This window comes from Paralichthys olivaceus, chromosome 10 (assembly GCF_024713975.1).
Source record: "Paralichthys olivaceus isolate ysfri-2021 chromosome 10, ASM2471397v2, whole genome shotgun sequence".
NCBI classification, from domain to species: Eukaryota; Metazoa; Chordata; class Actinopteri; order Pleuronectiformes; family Paralichthyidae; genus Paralichthys; species Paralichthys olivaceus.
In genome coordinates, this window is record NC_091102.1 from 17,012,765 (window position 1) to 17,039,611 (window position 26,847).

The 26,847-nt window shown below is 41.2% G+C and overlaps 1 protein-coding gene across 5 annotated transcripts in view; it reads left to right on the forward strand.

The window, feature by feature from the left end:
* Nucleotides 1-26,847, forward strand: part of myo1b (myosin IB) — a 62,222-nt gene that overhangs the window by 21,397 nt on the left and 13,978 nt on the right. For all 5 annotated transcript variants that reach the window (XM_020089914.2, XM_020089912.2, XM_020089913.2 and 2 more), the window contains exons 4-15: nt 4,437-4,531; nt 7,660-7,764; nt 9,639-9,685; nt 11,684-11,747; nt 14,129-14,227; nt 15,689-15,792; nt 18,217-18,364; nt 19,271-19,389; nt 19,985-20,071; nt 20,200-20,265; nt 24,652-24,756; nt 26,732-26,794. In XM_020089914.2, coding sequence (XP_019945473.1) covers nt 4,437-4,531; nt 7,660-7,764; nt 9,639-9,685; nt 11,684-11,747; nt 14,129-14,227; nt 15,689-15,792; nt 18,217-18,364; nt 19,271-19,389; nt 19,985-20,071; nt 20,200-20,265; nt 24,652-24,756; nt 26,732-26,794 — 1,102 coding nt within the window. The remainder of the gene's footprint in view (nt 1-4,436; nt 4,532-7,659; nt 7,765-9,638; nt 9,686-11,683; nt 11,748-14,128; nt 14,228-15,688; nt 15,793-18,216; nt 18,365-19,270; nt 19,390-19,984; nt 20,072-20,199; nt 20,266-24,651; nt 24,757-26,731; nt 26,795-26,847) is intronic.

The following is a 26,847-nucleotide window of genomic DNA, read 5'->3' on the forward strand; positions in this document are numbered from 1 at the left end:
TTTAGCCCCCATTTTTTATATATATATATATATATATATATATATATATATATATATATTTATTTTTTATTTTTTATAATGATTCCAAATAGGGATTCACATGAACTTGCTTAAAGAGGTACTGAAGGGTCTTTGTTTGAGAACTCCTGCTTTGAGGATCTTTCGCTACCTTACTCAGCATGCACATTTCCTGCTTTTGCAAGGATCACACAAACAACTTGGACCTGTGTTTTCCCCTGCTGTGGAACACTAAATTGCTGTGCAGTAAAGTAAATTAAAGCCTTGGACCCCCCTCACAGTTTGATGTATGCGTTGGGGAGTATCAATGAGCAATTTAACAGAGTTTTCAGACAACCTCTAGTGAGTGTCGAATAAATTAGAGATGTGTGGTAGCAGCTTTTTACTTCAAGCTTTTAATTTTGAGATTTAGAGGCAGTCTTCATTGCACCTTGTAAGTTGCACATTGAGAATCTGTTGAATATAAGATGTTGATCATGGTCTTGTGTATCATTTGTGGCGCTGCTCTTCTCCTTAACACGTCTTACAGCAACACGTTGTCTAAACCAGTACACACATGGGCCACATCTGTCACAACCCTCTTTTGTGTCTATGTGTATCCGCTCACTGCTTCCACCCACATCAGCAAATTCATCATCAATCTCTGAAAAATGCCTGAATATCTCGCACTTAAAGCGTGTGTGTGTTCCATGCACAAGCCACCCACTCTTCCACCTGGTCATAAGCCACCAGGAAAACGCTGCTTCCTCGGCTGCTCCATCAGAGCCAGGCGGATTTCCTGAGGCCTTTGTAGGAGCCAGATCACACTGAGATCACAGGCTACTGTAAGGCTCCTCAATGCATACACAGGCGCAACAGAAACATAAGCTGAATTTAGCATCAGAGTAGTGAACTGGACTTATCCATTTCATTTAAATAAGGCCTGTCATCTGCCAGTAGCCGGGTGGGCATCGCTCCAAACCCATACATCACAGCTTCATTATCATCTACAAATCACCACTTTAAAGAGTGAATCTGCCCGAGAAGTAATCCACTGTTTTAAGATTCAGGTCACACACTGCAGGCCCATCATCCCCTCCTGTGCCCCAGTTACCAGTGGTCGGTAGTAAAAAGAACTGACTAGACTATTTTCTACCGCTTACCTCATGCCAGTGTGGCTTTGTGTTCACCGCTGCCACGTGCACATCCAAATTACAGCCTGCAGGCAGATGTGAAGGGGAGGTGCCAAGCAGTTATGGTCCAAGGCCATATCCCAGCCTAACCCTCACACACACACACAGCGCGACACGCTGATCACGGAGGCCTATGGGATTTTGGTGCCTCACTTCACTGCTTCCTCTGGCTTTGATGGTGACCTTGCCCCTTCCACATCAATTTGACTTCCACATTTGTGAAGTGCCGTGGCCAGTTTCTGTTCACACATGCTTTCATGCTCCTAATGCTGTCACCACACGGGCGGTCTTTATTTCTAAGTCTACCTTGTCGTTTCCTGCATTTGTGTACAGAGTTGGAGTAAAAATACAGATTAAATTTGAGATTGTGACCTTTCTTCTTAATTTAACATGTATGTCATCTGCGCTTGCACAGTGGTAGCTGTGGCCTCTTGCTTCTGCTAACCCCCATTCATAAGGCTAGCTCTCTTGTGTGTGTGTGTGGGTAAAAGGACCTCCCACTCCTATTTTCCACCCCCCTTGCCCTCCCCTGGTACAGTCCCCAAGCCGGCCTCCTCTGGGGGGTGGCGAGATAATTGTGTGATGTTTTGCTCATTGTCAGGATCAGGTCAGGGAACAGGAGTGTTTTCACAAAGCAGACATCTGCGCTGCTCTGCCCCTTTCAGCAGTGACGTAATGTCCCAAGTGTGGGAGAGGGTTCAGCCCTGATCAGAGATTTCGGGACGGTAGTATGGCATGTGCTCGGTTGGACAGAAAGCAAGTTGGTGCAGCCAGTTGATGGCACCGAAAATGAAACATTAAAGTTTTTCTGGAAAGATTTTTCACAAATAAGTTTTCCATTCAGCATTTCTCAAAAGCCCTCACTGTGTTTCCTTGAGACCCAATAAACTTTATTTCATTCCTCATAAACATTTGAGTTTTATTCGTTTATTTTTTTAGCATGTTCTGCATCTGCTGTGTTAACATCAATGTTAACAATGGTTTGCAGCTCTCATGCCTGCATTTTGTTGGGGCAATGCTTATTTTTTTGACTTGGTAGAGGAATAGTCAGAAACGTCATGTAATTCATTACATAGCTGCACGAGAGCTCTTCACAGTCCTATAATATTCCGCAATTAAGAAAACCTCTAAATCTCAACACTAGCTCCCCTCACAGGCATTTTTATAGAGCGTAATGCTGCATTAGTGTACCCCTTCACTTCAGGGTACTGACCGCGGGGCTGCGCTGGCTCCAGTCCCAAACAATGTGTGATGGTGCAGAACCCTAAGCTCCATTAGCCTGCCTGAGCTCCAACTTTGTATTGCGGCCTGGAATTCATTCATCTGGCTGTCCATCTCTGCCCTCTCTCTGTCATGGCTTCTTGCAAGCAATCAGCTACTTTTCAAATTGGAGGTCAGTGTTAGTTCAGCATGTGATTATACGCTCCCACTCCTGGTCCTCGCCACACTGACTCCACTAATACTGTGCCCAAAATTAGATTTGGGCATTTTTAGACCTTTTTTTTTTACTTTCTGTTTTTCCACATCTTGGTGCATTTGTGGAAGATGGTATAGATAATGAAGAAATTAAAGAATGATGCCGCATAAGCCTTCAGCATGTACTCCAGTCTGAACATCCCTCATTAGATTTCACTTTGAACCCTGTCGAACCAGTTTTATAGCCTGCTGGGTGCTGCCACTCTACATTTTAATGTGCAGTTTGCAGTTTGAGTCATTACCTTTTCAAGTAAATGAAACCTCACACGCTCCGACTTAGATTTTCCACTTCAGAACAAGCTTGGTGGAGCTGTATGGAAATCCCTGTCAGCATCTGTGATTGTTAGACACCCCCCCTGCATTCTTGTCTCACTTATTGCTTATAAATACTATATATTACTCAGACCCAGGGGACATAAGACTTACTGACACTCATCTTAGGGTGATATTTAAGAGGGAGATTAAACCCTTGATAGTTTCAAAGCTACTGTCATTGAGTTGAATTGCTATTTAACACACATGTAGATCTCCCAGTGATTCATCATATTTCTCAGAGGCACGTCAGCAGGGTGGATATATCCTTTAGATGTGAGCTTTAAATTGACCCATTACATTTTCACCCTACCACCCCTCCCATAACAGTTCATCATTACAGACATTCTCCAAGAGTTGATCATGGAGGTCTTGATATTAAATATTGGTTCAATATTCAATATCCAGTGTACCACCTCACAAAACTTCTCAACAGCACATTTTGGGCAACTCATGAGGCACAAAAAGGGGGAACTACATGCAACATTTCCCCCCTTAATCACTGCCATTACCAGACGTGGCATTGGAAAAAATTCCAGAGGAACGAAAGCCAAGGTACGGAGGGGGGTACGGAAGACCAAGCTAATTTGTAGCCTTGTGTCCTGCTGGAGGAGAACGTTGGAACACGTTCCCACAGCACCGTGCACAACTGTTTGTTTGCCAAATAGAAGCTGTAAAAAGCAATAGCCTCTGCCTCACCCATTAGTGTTTCTTCCTTGTGGGTGTATCTCATTGAAATAACAGAGAACAAGGTTGTCATTGTGAAATGGCCCTCACACGATCCACACCCTGCTCTCAAACCATCATACAGGACTGTCTGCATAAAGAGAACAGAGTCATGGAATTTGGTGGGAGGTGAAATCGCAACAATCAGTCCCACTTTTCCATTGTATCGCTGTCCTGGAATGTGTGACAATAGGCTTAATTTCATAATTGGCGCTACCCTTCTATCATTCAGGGTTTTTTTACTCTCTCATTGACCAACATGCTTTGTTTAAACAACTGCCAGAGTTTGTTTAAAATAGATTTAATTTCCTATTAACTGTTTTTATAGTAAAGTGATTATTGGACAGTTAAAACTATCTCTTCCTTTTTTTGACTTTTAAACAGCAGCATCCGTGCAGTAGTAAGTTTGGGAAAGGGAACAGGAAATGGTCAAATATCAAAGCCAAATCCCAAAACATAAACCAGCCAGTGTTACTAAATAAAGCTGAATCACTCCAATCCTGCGGCTGTCCTGCAGATGTGACCTCATTTCCAATAAAGCCACATGCTGTTGATTAGACTAGACCCATGCAGCCTGACAGAGAAATGCACTATTTCTCTGAACTTATTTTACCCCACTCCATCTCCCTGCAATATTACTGAAGAATCCTTAAAAACAAGTGGATAATGCAAGCCGAGGGACAATTAATTATAATATGAGAGCTCATGCCTTTGTTGCCTCTTGTCTTCCAGCTATGCTTTGGCAGATGAGGCCTATCGTTCACTGAGGGACCAGGACAAGGACCAGTGCATCCTCATCACAGGAGAGAGTGGGGCGGGGAAAACCGGTAAGAGGCCAAATCCTCTCTCTTTTTCATTTATTATAAGTCTTTTCATTTCAGGGGAAATCCCACTCGCAGTGTCAAGCATTTTACACTCCTCTCCAACAGCCCCCTTCACATTTTGCATTAGATCTCTTTGGTAAAATCATCTATTCATCCATCTATCGTATCTATCTAATAATTCTATAAATCTGTTTATGTCGAAAGTGCATCTAGAGAACGGTTCCATCTCATCAGCTTCACACTCTCCATGCAAATTGTTAAGGACCCAGGAAAGTGCAGTGTGAAATTTGGCGTGATATAGAAATGTTCAATATTAATAAACTTTGAATAAACAGGCGACAAGGACCCATCAACACAAGTGACATTACAATAATAACAACAGCGTCTGACAACAACTGGTTCTCGTGGCTGAAGTACTTCAGGTCACTTTATCAGTTTCAGAAAGAAGCAAGGCTGCAACCAGCGTCACTACAGGCCAAGCAAACAGCCCATTCCAAACAGGCAGGTTTAGAACAGGCACTGCACTAGTTTACCTAGAGATCTTGATATGAGTAACACATCTGTTCCAAGTATGTACACAATCAATTCTTCATTTTTTTAAAGGTAAAGGGGTCCCTTAGTAAATAGCTCCCTTGAAGAGTTAAAATGTGCCATTTTATCTTCTCATCTCTTTTTGTTTGTCGTGCTTTATAGTCTGTAAGATTAGGGTTGTTATGTATAAAGTCACAGTGCAGTTTAAGATTAGATCAAACATCATGTTAGTACATGAAATGTGACTGTAACCATGCGCTGACCTGTACATGCAGTGTGTGTAAAATGATGGAGGCAGACAAATCAAAGTAGACGAGCAGCAGACAGATGGTGTTCTCGTTTGACGACACTCCTAGTCTACAGTCAACATCCAAATGAACCAGTTGGGGAAACTTAAAAATCGTCTTGACTGGAAATACTACACAGCCAGTGTTTGAGGCCGCTGCTTTTACACCCATGGTCGTTTTTATTTCTTTTTCGGTTTTATAATAGTGCGGCCATGTACTGGAGCAGATTCACATACCTTACAGAAATCCAAGGGGAATGGAATTTCCTGCTCTCTGCTGGCAGTGCCATATCACAGGTCTCTGTTGGCAGCACTGTAATGCAGGTAAAAGCCATATTGAGTTGGCTTAGCATAAACTGTGGGGAAAGTATGTCGTCCCAGTCTACTCATAAAATATATTCACACTTGTAATTGTAAATCTTGAGGTCATTTTTCCTATTACAGCTACTGGCTCACAGCATTTCTGCTTTAGAAACTATTAAACGAATGTTTGCTTTTATCTCCAAAAGCATTTACAGCGCTGCATTAGTGTGTAGACTTGATGTCTGAGGGGCTTTCACTGTCAGCAAATTGCAATCTGCCACAGCTACACTTGCATGTGTTTGACTGAAGTGTGGGAATGATCCACAACCACACTGTCCTTTTGGTTGACATTAAAACTCACCATCTAGCTTTAATCAGGGGTTAGGCAATGTGAGAAGAATTATTATATCAGCAGTAACCGTTATCTCCACCACATTATTTCTAGGCTTAAATATTTACTCAAACCCTGAATATTATATGGCACCAAGTTAAAACATGCTTTTTTTTATTTTTTTGTTTGCCATAATCATTTGATTTGATGGTTCTTAAATGTTGCGGTAGCTGTATAATAGTCTTTGGTGAATCCATATTTATGAGTAAAATAGGCATATTTATCTGAGACAAGTTAATAATAATATCAAGCAAGCTTAATTTAATAAGAATTTGTCACCCAGCCTAGATGTGCTGCAGCTGCGATCCCTCATTAATGCCTGTATTGATCATGGGACTTTCTGTTTTGAAACTGTTAATAGTTTTGGATTATTGTTACATTGATCTCTGGCTGAAGCCCAGAATCAACAACATGAATTTGGCTGCAAACATCCAGAACCATGAAGCCACACAGTCATTTTAAACAGAGCCACTGCCAACTCTCTGTTATTCATGATAATAAAAGAATAATTTCCAGAGTGAAAAGAGAGATATGCTAATAAAACAGACCTGGGACAAATGCAATGGGAAAGTACAAGGTGACAGATCATGTTTTGCATAATGAACTCGCCTTTGATTTGAGTGTTCTCAACCTCTCATGGAAATTAAACGACTCCACTCCAAGAAGCTGCTCAGTAAAGTTGAGGAGATGAATTTGGATTTCAGTAATCTCATCAGCCCTGAAGCTTTGTAGTGGAATACAGCCATCACAAATACCCCATCGATATGGGTCACTGACGTTCATGTCTGGCTGGGAGCTTTCTCGTGCCTCTGCCTTGATGTTGCTTCTCTGACAAAATATCAGATGCGACTGAAGTGTAAAGGAGACATAACAAAGTTCCAAAAGCGACTAAGGAAGTTTATTTTTCTAGCCTGTGTGATAAAAATCTGCAGGTAACGTCATGCATACCTTGTTACACAACAAAGACTGTTGCTCCCCTAGATGGTGGAGCAACAGTCTTTGTTACCTGAGCTAAATGTATGAGCATGTTTGTTTGCCAGGCTCATCAGCAGTTTGTACCAACAACTGCTGTCAAGCTCTTTCTATCCTCCCTTGGCACCACCACAAACATCATCAGTTCTGGGTCACTGTCATTTCACTGGACTGGAGAGATGACACTGTTGCCAGCAGTTATCCTACAAGGCAGGTCACTTGTTCCAGACAGCAGCCGATGCTTCTTTAGCCTTGTGTCATGTTCCTCAACGCAGAAGAAAATCATTTTAGGGAACATGCTTCACTCAGAGCACAGTGTCAGAGCATCTTCAATCAGTTCCTGACATGAGAAGTGGATAAACAGGGATAATCTCTTTCTTCACTGCGTCCCTTTGGTTCCAGACGAAATCAGTAGTTTGAATGATGACAACCTGATGCAATAATGGTCATGTAATTAAACAAAAGTGCATCTTTGTAATGGGTCCCACTCTTCTATGCTGTATCCCAGACTCATGACTGATCACACCCTGTCCTGATGGGTGTCAGATGATGTAAGGGGGATTTTATAGTGTATGGTGAAATGGTTGAACGTGCTCTTCAGTCATGTCTAATAAAGACATTAACCTAATGTCTGTGTGTGTGTTCCAGAGGCCAGTAAGCTGGTGATGTCATATGTGGCAGCGGTGTGTGGGAAGGGCCAGGAGGTGAACAAGGTCAAGGAACAGCTGCTGCAGTCCAATCCCGTGCTGGAGGGTGAGTGAAGCATCATGCACCCGATTCCTTCAAAGGCAGCCTTCAGCCAAAATTTGGAAAACAATCACTGTATATTTGCAGCCTACTCGACCTGTTTCCAGCTGATGTGCTCCAGTTTGCTGTTGATTTAGAGTTCTGTGATATATTTTTGTTTAGTTTCTGAAAGTTTAAAGACCAGTAAAATACATGTAATCATTGTTAAACTCTGTAAAACTTATAACTGGCTATCCAACACTAATAATCCCTAAACTTTGAGATATAGCTGCTAAATAAATAAGCAGGAAATGTTTTCAGAAGCCTCTGGTGCAGAAATGTAAAGGTTTTTTAATGTTATATATATTTTACTGAGTTTTTAGGGAGGATATTTATGATGCAACGTTGGTAGCAAAATGTCTGTATTGTCTGAACAAATATGCAGAACAGTTTACATCATGAGTAATAATCGCACAACAATCATTTTTTTTTAATGAATAGAAACTTTAATTACAAACTTTCTAAAAATGTCGTTTCCTCTTTGACACTGTAAAGTTTTTTACAGAACTTGAACCTTATTTGAATTTTGACATATCCAGACAGTAAAACAAAGATGAGCTTAAAGAGGAGAGATCCCAACTTGGCAGAGGCTCAGAAATATACACATTTGTTATCCAAACGCATTACGATGCTAAACAAGAAGACCTAAATTTGGTCTTGATTTCGATGGCTAAAAATTACATATGCAAGTTTGCAACTGTGGGTTTTGGATGGAAAATGTTGTCACAGATGAGGAACCTGTAAATACTGTGGGACACACTTTATTTCCTCAGCTAACCCCCTATTTGCGCACACACACACACACACACACACACACACACACACACACACACACACACACACACTTCTCAATGCTGGCACAGTAACAGCTGTATTTTAATTGGGGGCAGTGGACAGGAAATGCCCGGGAATGATGAAGCTGCCTGCCCTGGTTGAGTCCCTGCAGAAACCTGACACATCTGTAACAGTTTAACTTCTGCCTATCTAATTGCCCTAATGCTAAAAAGGAGGCGAGCACATTATCCTGCTATGCATCCGTGTCATGCTTACTCTTTCTTTCTCGTTCGCTCTCTTGCAGAATCTTTATTGGTTTCATTCTCTTCACCCTCCGTTTCATTTCACTGCTTGCTCTCTTTCCCTATTTCTCTTTTGCATTTTATCTTTTCTCTGGCTCTATTATTCTCCGTCCTCCTTGCCCCCCAGCTGCTTTTGTAACAGAGTAGCAGCCCACACGTTCACATTAAACCTACGCATTAATCAACTGTTATCAGCAATTAAGCAGTTAGGCTAATAGCGTGGCGATGCATGACACATTAATATCGTTTTAATGTAGAAATTTGGTTTGAAGCATGTGCCCTGGATTTAAAAATACTGTTATAGAGGACTCTCACACAAGGCCTAGTGTATAAATGCTTGCACGCCTGTTAAACATTTGCCGTCCTTACGCACAAAACTTGACACTACAACACGTTGTCTGAACACCATGTTTATTATTGTTTATTTTTAAGCACTGGCCCAAATTGAAGCACTTTCCTATTTGAATGTGGCGTGACAGTAAGGTTTAGTCCTTCCTAAGCCTGGGAAGCTCCTGGTACTTTGGTTAATCCATACAGAATTATGGGGCCTCATCAGTACAAATGGCCTTGACATCAAGCCCCAATATGATTGACAGCTAGCTGGAGGGAGGGTACAGTGGTGAGGATCATTTAACAAGATTTGGATGCTTTGTAAACAGGCTTTGGTCTGTATTCAATGTATTGGCTATAAATGTGTTCTTGATGGATGAGCCTGAATGTTTGCAATGTTTTCTTCATGTCTTGATTGTTTTTCTCTTCTTACAGCGTTTGGGAATGCAAAAACTGTGAGGAATGATAACTCATCCAGATTTGTAAGTATCCTCTGCAGAGGTATCAACAAAATATGTGAATTTTATGTGGGTAGATAATTAACATGCACTGTTTGTATATTTCATTTTATGTGGCATTGTGTTTTGCTTTCAAAATGGGTCCCACTGGGTTTCTGTCCTCATCTGTTTCTTTTCATAATTTCTACACCATTACTCGAACATTCGTATTCTTGCATCAGTTTGGCTGAGCAGGACCACACCCCTTTTTTATGTTTTCTAACTAAAGCACAGAGGTCATAGAGAATCGAGTCTTAATGTCCACTTCTTTACAAATTTAAAGAACTGAAACAAACTAAATGAGTACAATAACAAAATTATACAAAAAGACACAAACAATGTCAAAAGATCACTACACATTTTTTTTAAATTAATTTGGTTAAACTTCGACACAAGTGCTGCTGTTACATATGACGAGACATATCAACTGGTTTGAATCTCACATGAAGTATAATTCCTGTGGACACATACCCTCTGTAAATGATGCAAAACAGGAAATAACATCATCATCATGCGTCAGTCTTAATTTTGGGGGGCTTTTGTTAGGTGCATGTCCATCTACCTTTCTAATGTAATTTGAAGGCAGTTATTGGATCTGTGCAGTATCACAGCCCTCACACTGCCTCAGTTACAGCAGGCACTCTATGACTTCATGTATTCCACTCACACATGTTAAATGGCCTCTGTAAATACTCTGTACTCTGACCCACACTGCTGTCCATGAACTGTGTGATTGGACTGTCAGTTTGTCCCATGTAGACTACAAATTACGTCTTGGTACAAGTTAATTTCTCTTTTTTCTGTATTGATGGATTGCACTCACCTGCTGGAAGCCGAAGGAATCTAACGCTAATCTTTACAGAGGACAGAGATGCAAACGCACGAAAACAGACACAAATCCAGAAAAAGGGTTAATGTCCGGACAGTGGCAGAATGAAAGGCTGAGTTGTTGTAGTTCTGTTTTCGAAAGGGGGGATTTTCTCATTGGATCAGTATTTTGAAGGAGGCCTGAATGCAGCAGCAGCCGACCGCTTCAGTTTCCGCCCTCATGACATGATATTGCATCACATATCACAGTTGTGTTAAAGTTCTTTTTTAATCTACCAATACTTCCAGCTGATCAATGATGTAATGCCACAAGACTGTAGGTTTGTTTTGTCTGAATGTCTCATGCTAACACAATAATTGTAACTGGTTATTCCAGTCAGTAGCAGCTCAGAGGCTGACTGCCAATGTTCTTTTCCTGCCCTAATTTTAGATGTTCCACTACATTCAATTTTCTACCTACACTGGCACGTACACACACATGCCAACGCTCGGACGTGCAGTTGTAAGAGGAAGTATTATAAAGGATTAAGCTCCTGATCTGTTTATATTTATGTAACCTTGGCATAAACCTCCAGACATGGATCTCTGGCCTTCCCACCAGACACCAGTTCATCAGTGCTCCATCAGTTTATCAGAAAACTCTAAATCAAACTGTCACTTCATTTTGCTGAGTGCAGCGGGCTTATTGAGTTTGGCTGGAGCCCACTCACCAGAAGAGCTTGGCCTGTTCTGAGGACCCGTCTGCTATTAATATTTCAGATGAGGGGGGGAGAGAAATCAAACACACAGGGCTCTCTGTTTAAACTTTCAAATTTCAGACAGAACGAGGGGAGGGGGCCTGACATGTTTGGTTTTAGGCCTCTAGTAGAAAGAAATTGGGCAGGAGGGGGCCATCCCTCCTCAGAGGCAGTTGTGCTTATGACCAGCAACACGTGCTGTAGCTGTAACATGAACGGGTTTGTGCAGCGGCCGTCACTGCGAACAGAACAGAACTCATGAGCTGTGTTTGAGACCCAGTTCATTGTCATGCTCTTTAATGCACATAGCCGTAAGCTCACTCACAAAGTGTTTTCAAAGCAAAGACACTGGTGAAAAGAGAGATTTGAATTAAATACAGTGTAATTTCAGCTGTAACTCCTGTGCTCTGATCCACAGGGGAAGTACATGGACATTGAGTTTGACTTCAAGGGAGATCCTCTGGGTGGAGTCATCAGCAACTGTGAGTATTGAAATGAAAAGGCCTTAAAAAAAAAAGGATAATCAATTTTCGAGTAAATGCAGGGATATGGTACACGCCTTACAGGACATCCTGCTTAATCCTTATCATATCTTTATAATTTTGCTTTGACGCGTCCTTCAGCAACCTGATAATTATGCTGTCTCCCAGGAACAGAGTTAATTTAGTTAAACATCCAGGTGTCCCAGTCTGAAGATGGCTTGTCACATAAAAGTACACTGACACCATATACGTACTACAGTATACAATAATCTGCATGTGTCATTGCAATGAGAATAAAGACAATATTCTATCAATTTGTTGCATAATTCTCTTTTTGTGCAAGAAGCATAGTACACTTTAAAAGTATTTTCAGTTGTGTTGTTAAGCTCTGTTGTGAATTCATTGTCAAATCAATTTTACATGCAGCGTAAAAAATACAAACCACACATTATAATAGGGGTTTATTTGACAATTTGTACATCATATGATGTCTCTGTCCCAAGAAAGGAAGTCAGGAACTTCCCCTAAAATACTTCTCAACAGAGTGAAAAAAGGATAAATCTCTGTCAGAGGAAGGAATCATCTCCAGTATAGAGTGGGACTTTATAGGAAAGTACATATTTAATTATGATACTGAAGATAATAAGCACACACTCTTTCAAAGACGTTTTCAAACTGATGGGGTACAGTTCTTTGTTTTATTAAAGCCCTTAAGACTGATTTTATTTCCTTGATTAAAACCAGATTTCACATTCTCAGCCTGAACCTGAGGCCCCTCTCCCCAGCTCTTTTCTCTGTTTTGGTTTGATCTCGCCTCTGTTCACATTGTTGTGTCTGTGCTGGCTCCTCCGCCAGAGGTCACAGAAACAAAGAGAGGAGCTGATGGCCACGACACAAATAAACCTCTGTGAGTTGGCCTGAGTCAGCCCGACACAAGGGACTGACTGTGAAGAAGAAGAAGCAGCATCATGTGACTGCCTCACACAGAGCTGGCTGGATGGACAGATGGATGAGGATGTCTTTGCAGGGCAGTCCTGGATGGATTCCTCCTCACTTCTCAGCTCATTATTTCCATCCTAGCGGTACATCCTCAGAGTCCTCAGACCATCCGACAACAAAACACGTCTCTAAAACTTAGTCTCAGTAGCTCTGGTAACTATAAGACATTTTTGGCAGCCTCATAGCCAAAGCTTTTTAGTCTAAACACAATATTGTCCCCACATTGACACTTGAATGTGTGTGTTTGCTTATCTAAAGCAGAGAGAGCATGTTGTGAACCGAGCAGCACACAGCAAATGCTGTTTTTAGATGTTTCCCATCTAAAAAGTGTGGCCCCGAAGAAGCAAATGCAAGATGACTGAATGGTGTGGTTGGACCTGAGGTGTAATGTTACTTAGGCCCCTTTAGGAGGACAATAATCTTAGTCTCTTCATCGCCTTCCCCCTTGGGTTTTTGACAGAATGGTGTCAAAACACAAAGTATCTACATGCAGGAAAAGAATGAGATAAAAGGAAATAGTTCCTCAGAGGTATTTTCCCTTTCCCTCGGAGTCTTTGATCACAGCTCTGCACCACTGCTGTCAGCCACTCAGTCATGGATGTTGTATTATTGATGTGTTTGCTCTTATAGAGCCACTTCTGTGATTCATGACCAGTGGGTGTCACAGATTCACATTAATCCACCTCTACCTCTGACAACCTCAGGTCTCTGTCGAGGGCCCTCCAGTTAGATGCTTGCAGTGTATCCACAGATACTGTGAAGTGCTCCTGTCCTCTCAGCACCCACCCATCGCTGAGTCAGTCGAAAGATTGACAACTGGCTTGGAATGGGATCGTGGTTTTAATGCTAGTTCATGTGGATATTCCTCTTAAAATGTTCGCTTTGACTACAAAGTCTCCCAAAATAAGACGGTTTCAAACCAGACAAACTGAAATGCTATTATCCAGTCAGGCTGGCAGTGAAGATCTCAAGTGGCCTCAGATGCTGCAGAGCTCCGCAGTAGGTCTTTAATTAAATCATACTCAGCCTAATGCGGTGAGTGGATGATGGGTCCCCTTTTAATCAGGTACTGTTGCACTTGGTCGGTAGCCCGGGAGAAAAGGGCTGACGCTTGGTATCCTTGTGTGGTTTATTCTCTGTGCACTTCCTGTGGTGTTTATACACACAACAACGGCCTGGTCACCATAGCAACTTGAACACATCATTGAAACCCAGTTGAGCTCCATAGATGCAGGCGAGGCCACTCTTATACTGGCAGGTCAGCCCCATATTTACCACCCCAGGACACCTCTGTGAAATACTTCCTCCTAAAACTATTGTTAGGAAGTGACTTTTATCATCATTTGTCATCGTTCCCTTTTGTTTGTTCTTTACTCTTTTAGATCTGCTGGAGAAGTCCCGTGTGGTGAAACAGCCAAGAGGAGAGAGGAACTTCCACATCTTTTATCAGCTCTTGTCTGGAGCCTCCGACGACTCACTCAGTACGTCGCACAAATGCTGAAAATGGGATTTAGGCTACATCCACACTGCTATATTTATCTTTGATAAACTCTGCTGCAGATACGCCTGGCGTCCACACGACTCCAGAGGATCAGAGCAGCAAAAACTGAAACTGAGCTGTTTGTTGTGACGCAGACACAGCAGCTGCTGATTGGGTCTTTTCTGTCACAATGTAGCCTTTGCTGATTCGTCAGCCTCCTATCACATGACCCCACTCCGGTAGAAAAAACAACCAGCATTGGCCTTTACTACCAGTGTAGGATTTGAGATGGATAATCAATACAAGTGTTGCTGACTCTGTTGTCTTTGCCAACAGCTGTTGTGCAGTTAAATTCTGCATTTTACAGTGATTTTACTGTAATCTGGATGTAGCCTCCAATGGAATCGCTGTGTATTTTTCAATGTTGTAGTTTGGGATGTAGCATAAAGCTTTAAGGGTTTTTTGAGGAAGTGCAGTTTAAATTGGTAAAGCTGAAACTAAAATTTACTTTTCTTATCACATCACATCTCAAACTAGGGTTGTAATATTTTTAGCCTGTTTTTTGAGAATAATTGCGGAGCTCTGTATACACACATCTCTGCTCAGAGGAAGTAATGAATCAAACTTCGCGGTGGCCTGTGGGCAGTTTTGTCCTGAGGAAATTAAACCATTGTTGGACCTTCTGCCACATTGTTTAGATTTAATCATCAACCACCAGACTGGGATGGAAAACATGATCATGGAGTTTGTGTTCCCAAATTTCTTGAGTTTGAATATCACCCTTTCAAATACATCTTTCCTGTTATCTGGAGTCACCAGCATTCCAGTCCTTCAGTTAAAATCTTATGCAATACATTTTTCAGCAGGGTTTCAGCTGCACAAACACATGGCTTATACATTAATGACCCAGCCTTCCTGCCGTACAAACACTACAGAGAACAAAGAGCGAAAAACCTGCTCCCTCTATTTGCTTTTCTGCGGACGGAGGGCATTGTTTTATGTCCTGAACACAGGAGAACAATATAATGGTCATTGACTTCAGAGCGCACACATCACAGGGGCTTGATTTAGCTGTAGTTAATGCGAAAGCTAATGAAATCTGACACATGCGCCCATGAGAGGAATAGATTTCTTTGCTACAAGATAGGAGATCTTTTAAGAGGGCTATTTGATCTCCCAGAATAATGTTCACAGCAGCAACTCGATGTGTGGAAGTCCTGTTTGGAGCCTGTAGGTCGGATGAATTTGTGTTGTGTGGTGTCCCCCATTTGAATTTTGCACCATCAAGTTCAGTGCAGCACAAGCATTATTAGAAGACTGTTTTTTATTTGTCAGGCACCTCCCAGGTGTGAGTGCATGTGTGTAACTTGCATTTAATGGAAATCAGGCCTCATTTGTCTTTTGACAAGTAGCTTGAAATGAGCACACTTTGAATAGCAACCGCATGGTTTGTGTGTCACAGAGAAGCTGAAGCTGCACCGGGACTTCAGCAAGTACAACTACCTGAGTCTGGACTCGGCTGCGGTCAACGGGCTGGACGATTCGGCCAACTTCCGGACAGTCAGAGTGAGTAGTGCACACACATGTCTGTCTTTATCATGTCTGTCATTATCCAGATGTAATCTTGGTTTACTTTTAAGATTACCCCAAAAAACCTAGGGGACTGGAAGAAATTATCTCAACTTTTCTAATACAGTCTTGATTATGATTTAAATTCTAAACCACAAATGGTCTCCCACATAACAAACTCATCACATGCGGCATCATACTTCAATGACTTTCCTTCAGATGAGTAAAGATGAAAAGAGAACTCCTTTATTTCCATTTTAAGAATAAAGTTGAAATGTTGAGAATAAACATGAAATATCCAGATCAAAGTTAAACTTTTAAGAATATATCTAACTGCTGATGTTAACACATCTGACTGCCTCCCCAAAATGTTTGGGTTAGGGTATAAATAAATTGTTGAAATTGTACTAAAATACTTTTTAGTTGAGTTTATCCTCAACAATTCAAGTTTATTCTAAAGTTTTTAACTTTATTCTCGACATTTTGACTTAAATCTCGACATTGCAACTTTATTCATGAATACAAAAAAAATCTTTCTCTGATTTAGTTTGATTTTATTCTTAATAATTGACTTAATCCTTGGCATTTCCACATTATTCTCGAAATACAAAAGGAAAAAAAATGCCTCCTTTTATTTCTTTTGCCTGTTCTTTCTGTTGTTGCATCATGCCAAGTTGATCTAAATCCTGTACAAAGGGGAGAGTCAGTCGGACGTCTTATCTCCTGCACATAACAAACCAACAGTTTGTGTAGATTATGAAAGTTGTGAAAAGGTTCCACTCCAGATTCCTGCCCACATGTTGCAAAACCAGTTGAACTTTGAACTGAGCCTGAACTTGAAAGTGAACTTGAACCTGAGCCCACCAGGTTTCTATTGATTACCACGTGAAATTCCACATATGTACCAGTTAACACAATCATTTCAACAACGGTTCAACTCATAAACCAGCACAGTGGCAGCAGCAGTTCTTTGGAAAACCCCAGGAGAAAAGGCAGCTGCTTCCTTTTATTTGAATATGTTGCCGGATCTTGTGTGCATGTGCAACGGCACTTCGTTGTGTCCTTACTGATGGGAACACACAGGATGTTGTGTCTGAGGCACTATTGTTATCAGTCATGCTGCAGCGTGCTCTACTCTCGGCTTCTCAGTCTATTCTGTCACACTCCACTGTTCACATCCTGCTTTAACCATATTCCCATACAGCTGCATTTCTCCACCGGAAACACAAGAGCACATCAGCACTAAACAATGAGTTTGTCCATGTGGCCTTAAGTTTAACAAAGACTAAGGTTATAACAACTTCGTTTCCACAACACAAAAGAAACATAAAGTAAGGGGAGGGTTTATAATGTAGTACTCTGCTTTCAGACGTGCACTGAACTACGCAAAATCTCCGAACATTCTTCGGTGGGGCTGTATGTGAGAATGCAAACGAGGCTCCGAACTTTCAATGCAGTTTCTACTGCCAGCCCCCGAGAAAAAAATTGGATAACATGAAAGCGAGCCCATGAGAGAATAGGAGATCATCTGCAGGATTCAGCACGAGCAAGTTGCTGCGTTGCAACTGCGTCGATGGAATTTCTAACACACAGTGGATGCAAAAAAGAAGAATACAATTATTTCTAGATGATCAGGTGTCATACACTTTGAAGACAAAGACGTCAGCAGAACTTTTGATGATGAGGGCCGGTGTCAATGTGATGTAAACAAAAACATGTGATCTTTGCAGCAGAATTATCACGGTATACCAGGTCTCTGCCTGGGGCACCACCCTCACCTGAACGCTCCGGACGTCTGAGCAGAGAATCTGCTGCTGTGTTATTCAGACAAACTCTGAAGATAGTCCAGACGTAATTTTGCCCACATTCTCCAGAGTTTGTGTCTGAGAATATATTTGGTTACAATTTACTTACTCAGTTAAAAAGATGTTCCTGTTTTTTTCCTGACTTCCTTCTTTTTCTCTTTTTGGATATGCTGAATTAGTAGTTTGGCCTGACCTAGCTTCAGAAAAATCTCCATCTTAAGTAGCTGTCTTGGAGAATTAAAGGTTGAAAACACTGTTATCTGGCTGAAACATTTTTTTGAATTGAACAGATCTCAATCGTCTCTGTTCCAGTCTGCAGTTTGGAGGTGATGTCTAAAAGAAGATTGCAGAAGACATTTGTGTTGGAAATGTACAAACTTATTTGTCACATTCATATCATGATAACACTTCTTCCAGTGCTGACGGGCTGCAACAATAATATTTCAGTCTTAGTGAACTGGTGTTTGCACAGTCACACAATCTGTCACATTAAACTGCATTTACAGTTTAGTCCCCATCTGCAGCGGCGTCCACATTTCCCATACAAATGTAACAAATGTATTAGTGGATTTATGACTCTCTCTATCTTTCTCTGTCCTCATGTTCGCCCTCCCAGAATGCCATGCAGATCGTGGGCTTCATGGAGGACGAGGTGCAGTCGGTGCTGGAGCTGGTGGCCGCCGTGCTGAAGCTCGGCAACATAGAGTTCAAGCCAGAGTCGCGCTGTAACGGCACCGATGAGAGTCGCATCAAAGACAAAAACGGTGGGTTAACAGTTCAACAAACAGGAGGCAGATTTTGTTTCTTTACGAATATCTCTAAACCTTTTTCACTTTATTGAAACCTCCAGTTTAGGGATTCTGCTGGATGGTTTAGCTGTGAACAACTGAGCTGCCCAGGTGTTGAGTTATGATTAAATAATTATATATTAATCGTATTTATTTTCTTGTGTTTTCAAACATACACAGCTGTTCTGATGTTGAGGCACTGCCCCCTGTTGGCTGCTTTACTCCGTTTCTAATCTGTGTTTTAAAAGTTTGCGTGACAAGAGCCGTGTGTGTGTTTTCACTCCCGCAGCTGCTCTCTTTCGGCAAATATTTCATTAACAGTCGTACATCCATGACAGAGGCACGATCCATCTTACTGCCACTGTTGCTTAAAACAACAATTCATATGGTTTTTTCCTCATATGAATCGAAGACTGGATTATTGCGACCATATTGCAATATGTTGCTCTTATCTGAGCTAAACTACTTTCAAGCAGCCCCTCCATATCTGCAGGCATGACTGTTGTATCATCAGAGCCATATAGAAGTACGATACGGTTGTTTTCATATTGCTCTTGAAATGTTCTTATATAGAAAAATGAAGTTAGATAAAACAAGATGGAGAGAATAAGAGAATGTTTGATGTTAAGTTTTCAGCAAGAGGTTTGAAATGACTACATAGCAACAGTAAAACATCACATAACCATCCTCAACAAAAACAGGCGAGCAAATTACAGTGGATTATGCAAGTGGTGATTTAAATCTTTAAAAGCATGTCTGAGCATAAGCCTATCTGAGAAGGAAGTGGCTGACAAGCATGTTGACATCTTCTTGTAAAACCACCCTGATCTTTGCAGAACTTCTATGTTCATGGGCTGTGTGTTTTCCTTGTCCACTTTGCAGATTTGAAGGAGATGTGTGAGCTGCTGGGGATCGAACAGTCTGTGCTCGAGAGGGCGTTTAGCTACCGTACAGTAGAAGCTAAGATGGAGAAAGTCTCAACCACCCTGAATGTGGCCCAGGTCAGAGGAAACTGTTTCAAAACTGCCTTGCACCAGTTATACCAATGCATTTTCTGCCCTACTTGTATTGACATTAACACACACACACACACACACACACACACACACACACACTCTCTCATAAAAAGATAATGGGCCATTTCTTCCCCTTGACTTGCTCCACTGGCTGCCGACTCTGATCCAAGTCAATGCCACGTGAAAACCTCTCCATTATACATGAGCAATATTCCTCCTGGAAATTCAAATGTAGGTCATATTTTAGAGGTTAGCGAGTTCACTCACACTGCTCCTATAACATGGACGCACCAAACACAGGTCGCTGTGTCCAAAAGCATAAACAGAAAATGGTTCCGAGAATTAACCTGACCTCAGAATAATGATACCAGCCGGCCTGTGTAAATTGTTTTGTTTTTAGCGTACTGTACTTTAATGTTCTGTATGTGTCGGCAGTTTACACTGAGAGAGTGGCTCGTAGGACTTTATCAAACTTTATCAAAAGATATTTCACTTCTGCAGAATTGAAATGAAATGAATTCATGGATTTTCTGTTGCTTCATCGTCACCTTATCAACAACAATGTGTTATTTATTAACAGGCCTACTACGCCAGAGATGCCCTTGCCAAAAATCTCTACAGCCGTCTGTTTAGTTGGCTAGTTACTAGGATCAATGAAAGCATTAAAGTAAGTAAAGCTTAATTTTTTATTCCAGTCAATTGAATCAATTATTATACCTTTCCACGCCCAGTCAAACTGGCAGAACACCTCTGTTGCTCTGTAATGCTAATATTGAAAATATTGTCTCCCTGCAGGCACAAGCTAAAACTCGACACAAGGTCATGGGTGTGCTGGACATCTATGGCTTTGAGATATTTGAGGTAAGAGAAGCAGCAGATTGAACCCACTCCCTGTTCTGATAAGCCACAAGGACAGAATCTGACCACACAGGCATTTTATTGCTTTTTGAAAGGATTTTGCCCCGGGCTGTTTGCGTGCATGTTTTGGTACCTGTGAGAAGCTTATCAACAATAACTTGAGGCTTGATAAAAACCCACATTCAGATCACATCAGTTCAGCTCTATTGCTCCCAGGGGTGAATGATTTTTTTGTGCCAAGGTGATTTTGACACTGAAATCTGAAAAATGGCCACAACATCAATGCACTGCTCTCAGTGCACAGGAAAGACACATCTTCAACACATCACAGACAGAAATATCACAGTGACTATGTTTTCATTCACGCCAGTATTCCAACTCATGACCTTTAATCATAATAAGACTTTATTTTGATTATGGTGTTTACATAATACAACATTACATTCATATTCCTGTGTACATTTCACAGCACTTTTACTCTGATTATGACTCATGTCATTACAAACACTTCTTCATTGTTCCGCCAGTTTTCATTCCCTAACCTAAAATAGTTTAATGTCCCGGAATGTAGAGAAAAATTCCAATAGGATGTTATGTACATATTAAGATGTCATTACCGCTTGTTCAGAGTATGAACAAGGTTGGGTTAAGGAAATCAGAAAATGCTGTATAAGTGGCAGCCTCTTATTCAGACTGTTGGCTTGTACAGGTTAGTACTGGAATGTTGATGTCCATGTGAAACGTCATTGTCAAAGGTTAACAGTATGTGTTTACCAGTGTGCATGTAAGTATTTGCTTGCAAACTTGTGCCAGGCCATTTGAATGCTCTGTACAGTTAAAGTGAAACGGCATAAAATGTCCCTTGCATTGTTGCCTGATGCTTCAGCCCCCCCACACCACCCCCATATGTTCTTGTCTTTCTCATATCCCTGCCTGTTCACCTCCACTCACTCTCAAGTCCTTCCTCTCCTCTGACTGTTGTGTTGTATCTGGGTCACCAGGATGGAGTAAGTAACACCTGCACCGGCCTGTTTGCTGTGCCAGTGTGCATGCTGTGATCTAAGCCTCCTCTCCCCTTAATTCAGCTCTGCATCCTAATTCAGATCATCTCAGCGCTTCTTGTGTGCAGCCACAGCCACATGACTGAAATGCTAAAGAAGTCTTTGCATCATTTGGGTCATGACATACACTCCGCTGCCACTTTATTCAGTATACCTAGCACAAACAAATGCCGTCTAATACAATACTGAACAGCGTGGTTCCACATGAAAAAATCCTATTCAATAGAGATTTTCCTTATCACCCATAATATTTTAATAATCCGAGGTAGATTTACCACAAGCTATTTAATTGTGCAACAATGTTATATAATCCTGTAGAGGTCTGTATGATATCAACTGTGTTTGAAAAAAAGTTGACGTGGACGTCTCTGATTGGTGGAGCTCGTTACCATAGAAGTGTTTACCACAACCATGAAAAATCATAATGGCTATGATTGGATGGTTTAGCATTACTTGACGTTTAACACAGAGCAACCATGATTTATCTTTCTAACATGCTGCGGTTTTTTGGAGATGATGAACTCATTGGAAAGGAATCATCCACACTAATTTATAGGATGCATAGTTTCTTAACTCTTTAAATGGTTATGCACACAGTCTTGTACTTTTATCTCCAGTTACATTTTCCAATATTTTTTTTGCTGCTAATCAGATGTTCTATGATCATGATTCATCTTGTAGCTCGTCAGCCTGGCTCCGTGCTCAAAACTGAAACGTCAATGGCGAAAATGAATGGCAAATTTACATAAAAGAACCACAGCTGTAAAAGTGGGCAGTCACTTCTATGCTCTACAGCTCTGCCATATACATATATATTAATAAAGGATTCTGTATAATAACACTTTGGTTTTAAATAGGTGTTGATTCAAATCTGTGTTTATTTAGGTTCTGCTCTTTTTGCTTCAGCTAAATTGTATTGTAGTGAGATGTTCATTTAGTAGTTTTTTCATGCTGCTGTTGTACATGACTGCATTTTTTTAGCTAGATGCACTGAATAAAGTGGCAACTAAATGTATGGCTACTGTATTGAATTTGAGTGTCTACACCATTTTGGGATTTATGCTTTTTACTTAATCTTTCTAAGAGTAAAATTGTTGAGAGATGATGTCATGTCTTGATGAAAATAAGAGTCGTTCCCTTGTGGCCCCTTAACTAAGTTCAGCACAAAGAGTAGGAGCCCAGGCTAGCTGCTAATCTCTGCCCTAAGGTAAAATGGAACATTTCTTAGTTGGCAGCGGTAACTGGAGTCTCGTCGCTGCCAGGATACCACAGGGAGTTACTGCTCCCGGCCAAGAAGTAGTCCAGCTTGTACAGTTAACTGTCATAAAAGTACAACACGTCTTTTTCTACACTTCAGTTTGTGTATCGTTTGAATAAAAACACTAATGATTTAGTTACTGCAATGTAAAGGTTCACTCTGCTTTGGACAGAGGCTAGTTTCATCTTACTTCCTGGTTTTATTATGACCTTGAAGCTTCTTGGCTGTGGCCTAACCTTAAATATACAGACCTGAGAGTTGTATCAGTCCTTACTTTGAACTCTCTTAACAGATACAGATTCTGTTAGATTAGGGTTTTTTGATGTTTTGGTCGTCGTAACATAATTAAAACGTGGAGGTATAAATTTACCTCGTGGAAATTGGTGTATGGCAACTTTATTATCTTGGAATTTCTCCCATAAAATACATGGAATGTTTAGCATTAGAAATACAATTGAGATTTAAATAACATCTGCTAAAGATTTAAAGTCCGTGCTTCCCATTTCCCCACCTGAAAATGCTGTTTAATTTTCAGCACATAATATTAAATGACTGTACTGTCCACTACCTTGGTGCAAGTAAAGAAACACCTGAATAATGAGCCCATTGATTTTTTTTTTTTTTTTCTTCCTCCCCCGCTGTAAACTGCTTGTCATAAAACACGAGATTTGCAACTGAAATATTTTAGGGTTACAGTAGAAGTACTGTCATATTTCAGCCTGGTGTCTGCTGCCACTTGTGTGTAAACATGCTTGTGTGTGTGTGTGCGTGTGTGCGTGTGTATACATGGTGAATACGACCTTTCGGTTTCTCAGTAAAAGGAAATGGAGTCTTAACATGAATAACCGGTCTCCATGTCGCTGTTTTACATAATCCTGGTCACTGAGAAACCTTGCTGTGTTCTTTACTGAATTTAAAACTAAACATGCTCCTCTAACCGCCGTTGTCTTCAGAAAGATCAGTTTCAAACTAACCCACACAACAAGGCCGTCTGCCAATAAGCCTGACTCACTGCTTGATGCTCTTAACTGACAACAATAATAACTGGGAAATTCAGGAAGTAAAAAAAATTCTGATGTCGTCAATGTTTAATGAAGTCAATGACAATTTACAGGAACCTTTTCAGATAAGGGTTTATCATCAAAAGGTACAAGTGCAATAGTTATCAGTTGTTCACGGCCCCAGGTTGATGAAAGTTTTGATCATCAATCATTAAGTGGAAAGTTTGAACTGCAGGTTACAGATTGTTCAAGATGATTATTGCTGGTAACCTTTCAGATGCATGGTATTTTTTACTGCGTAGTGTAGATCCTGTGAGAGAGGATGTGTTGATGATGGCATTTTATTACACTAATTCACAGTCAAATAAATTCCCAGTGACAACTGGATCATTGTCGCCTTTTCCCCCAAGGTCAACCTGTTGTGCTGTAAATTGGGCTGGTTTGAAGTTGGTTCAACTTGGGAACCAGTTTGCTTTTCCATGGGCTAGAACCACCACAGAGTCCCATTATTACATCACTGTATGTGTCTCTCTATACGTCTCTGATTTCCCTATGGTGGACCACAGCAAGAACAAGGAGACAAGGTCTTTGAATTGCTTTGGCATCCAGAGTAAAAATCTTCAATCTTCTTTGCCGACTACACAGGACGCATCTCTGCTGTTTTTTTTTAAATGGTGATCACAGTATTTTGTGGGTCACAATAATCCCGCCCCCAGCCCCTGACATAAGCAAGTATTCCTTCGAGACAAGAGTCAACTTAGGCACCAGCTCCAAACTGGCCCTTGAGCTGCCCTGGTGGAAAAGGGGTAATTTTGGGGTAATTTTTAGTTCTTAGACTAAACTTCATTCCTGCGCTGGATCTGATACTAATTTTGAATTCTGAAAATTATTTATATTCAAGCAGAATATGTCAGAAATGAAAATGATTGAGGAAAAGGTTTAGAGTTCAAGTGGAAAATTGCAGATTTGTTTTTTCTTTTTTTGCTATACTGACCCTTTAATTGATAGGATTCAGCATTTGAATAAATATCTGGAGGTATTAATATTTTACCTGTTAATGCTTCTACAGGACAACAGCTTTGAGCAGTTCATCATCAACTACTGCAACGAGAAGCTGCAGCAGATCTTCATTGAGCTGACCCTGCGTGAGGAGCAGGAAGAGTACATCAGAGAGGCAAGTTTATACACACGCACACACACACACACACACACACACACACACACACACACACACACACACGCTCACACACTCACACACTCACACACTAACTTGGATAAATGGCCTTTTAAGCCCAGCCAGTGGCCCTGGTAGCCCTCTCTCACCTGCAGCTGTACATTTACATTGTTCAACATGTCAGCAGCCAATTTGTTCGTTCGCCCCCCCAACTTCTCAACCTGGTCACGTCACTCATCTCTTAAACCTCATGTGCTATTTCAGCTCAATCTGCATTCTTGCCCTTGACCAAGATGCATTAACTGCTTCATTTATGTCTCCATCGTCCGTCACCCTCTCCGATTATTCTCTCCCCGTCTCCCCTCGGCGGACTCTGGGAAGGAAGTGATCCCTCACTCCGGTGAGAGTAAACACTCCCTGCTGTGGGCCTTTAAGCTCTGTTTGTTTTCAAAGCTCTACGGATGTGAGCGCTGACCCCCCTTCCCTCCACAAACTCCTTCCCCCAGCAGCACCACCACCACCAATGATATTCCACTCCTGGGTTCTGTCCAGTATACTGCATGGGAAAATACCAAAGCACTGGAAAAAGTGGGGAGGTCCACCAATCAGGAATTCAGCCAGTCACCCATCATTTTTAGCCACACCTTCTTTTGCTCCCTCCCTCCTCTAAATATCTGTCACATTGCTTACATCAACCGGAGCTATGTTCCCAACCCATTAGGAGCTGTGAATTAGATGTCGGCCAAGTGGGTTTTTCAAGGGCCAGTGGCCTTTTTGACAGGGCAAGATGGAAAATGTTTTTCTGTCCCATCAGAAAGGCTTTGTGCTCTTTTCTTACTCAGACGATTAGAAGGCTGAGGTGGAGACGGAGCAGGAGAGATCTTCTTGGTATTAGTATCAAACCGGCAAGGAAAAATATGGTTATAAAGAAAGATGTATGGACATTTTAGACTGATTGAATAATGTTTAACGACTGCACTAAAAATATTAAAGAATGCTTAAATAAGGGGGAAGGACTGTAACTTTAAAAGGGCGCTGCCCATTTCTTTTTTCTCCCCAGGACCTGTTCCCATTAGGCCTAACTTCCTCCTTGTAAATATTAAGTGTTACAGTCTGTGTCTACAAGTAGTTAACCTCAGTTTATGACAAAGTGAAATTTAAGGTTTGGGGGTTAGAGAGACACTCTGGAGATGCAGGAAGTAGAACTCTCCTCAGTTGTCCAGACCTTTTTATTTTATTGAGATAAAACACTGCAGTTTTTGAAAGAGTTTTGTGAAGAGCCCCTTACTGCAGAGCTGCTTCCAGACATTCAGAGAACTCTGGAAAATTTCCAGAATGCAAATGTTTGAGTCAGTTGCTCCAGACATTTTCCTTATCACATATTTCCCTCTCCGGTAAATGTCAAAGTGAGACCATGTGAGAATAAAGTAGGAAAAAAAACAAGTGAGTTGGTGTGTTGATGATGTTTCTAACATGTGACGGACACAAAAGAAAAAAACGAACAAATATCTGACTATGAAAAAGTGGTGTTGTACACGTACAAAACACACATCTGGTATTAACATGTGGTTTTTGTGATCTGTTCACAAGTTGACAGCTCTAAGTATCTGATCACGCCAAACCACTTTTGTAGGTGGTCTGGGAAAACGTGTGTGAACGCAAATCCGTCCTGGGCAACATATGAAGGACATCCTACTCAACTGACATCTTCTGACCCTGAAACCATTTTCACTCTTATCTGTGCCCATATAATGATTTGTTTGTGGCTATCGGCAAAATATCAACACTGACCGCAACATCATGACCGAGTTCTGAGTGTTTAACCGAACAAAACTATGAGTAGATGTCTACTGTGAAAACTACAGATAGAGCCATGGTGGTATCAGCATTGATCATAATTTTATTTGATCGAGTGCTCCATGATTTGTCAATCTCACAAAATATTTCTTGCTTTATCTTAAATTGTCTGTTGCAGGACATCGAGTGGACCAATATTGAGTATTTCAACAATGCTATTATCTGCGACCTCATTGAGAATGTAAGTCCATCTCCTCCTCCTCAGAGACCACACAAACCAGCTCAACATGAATT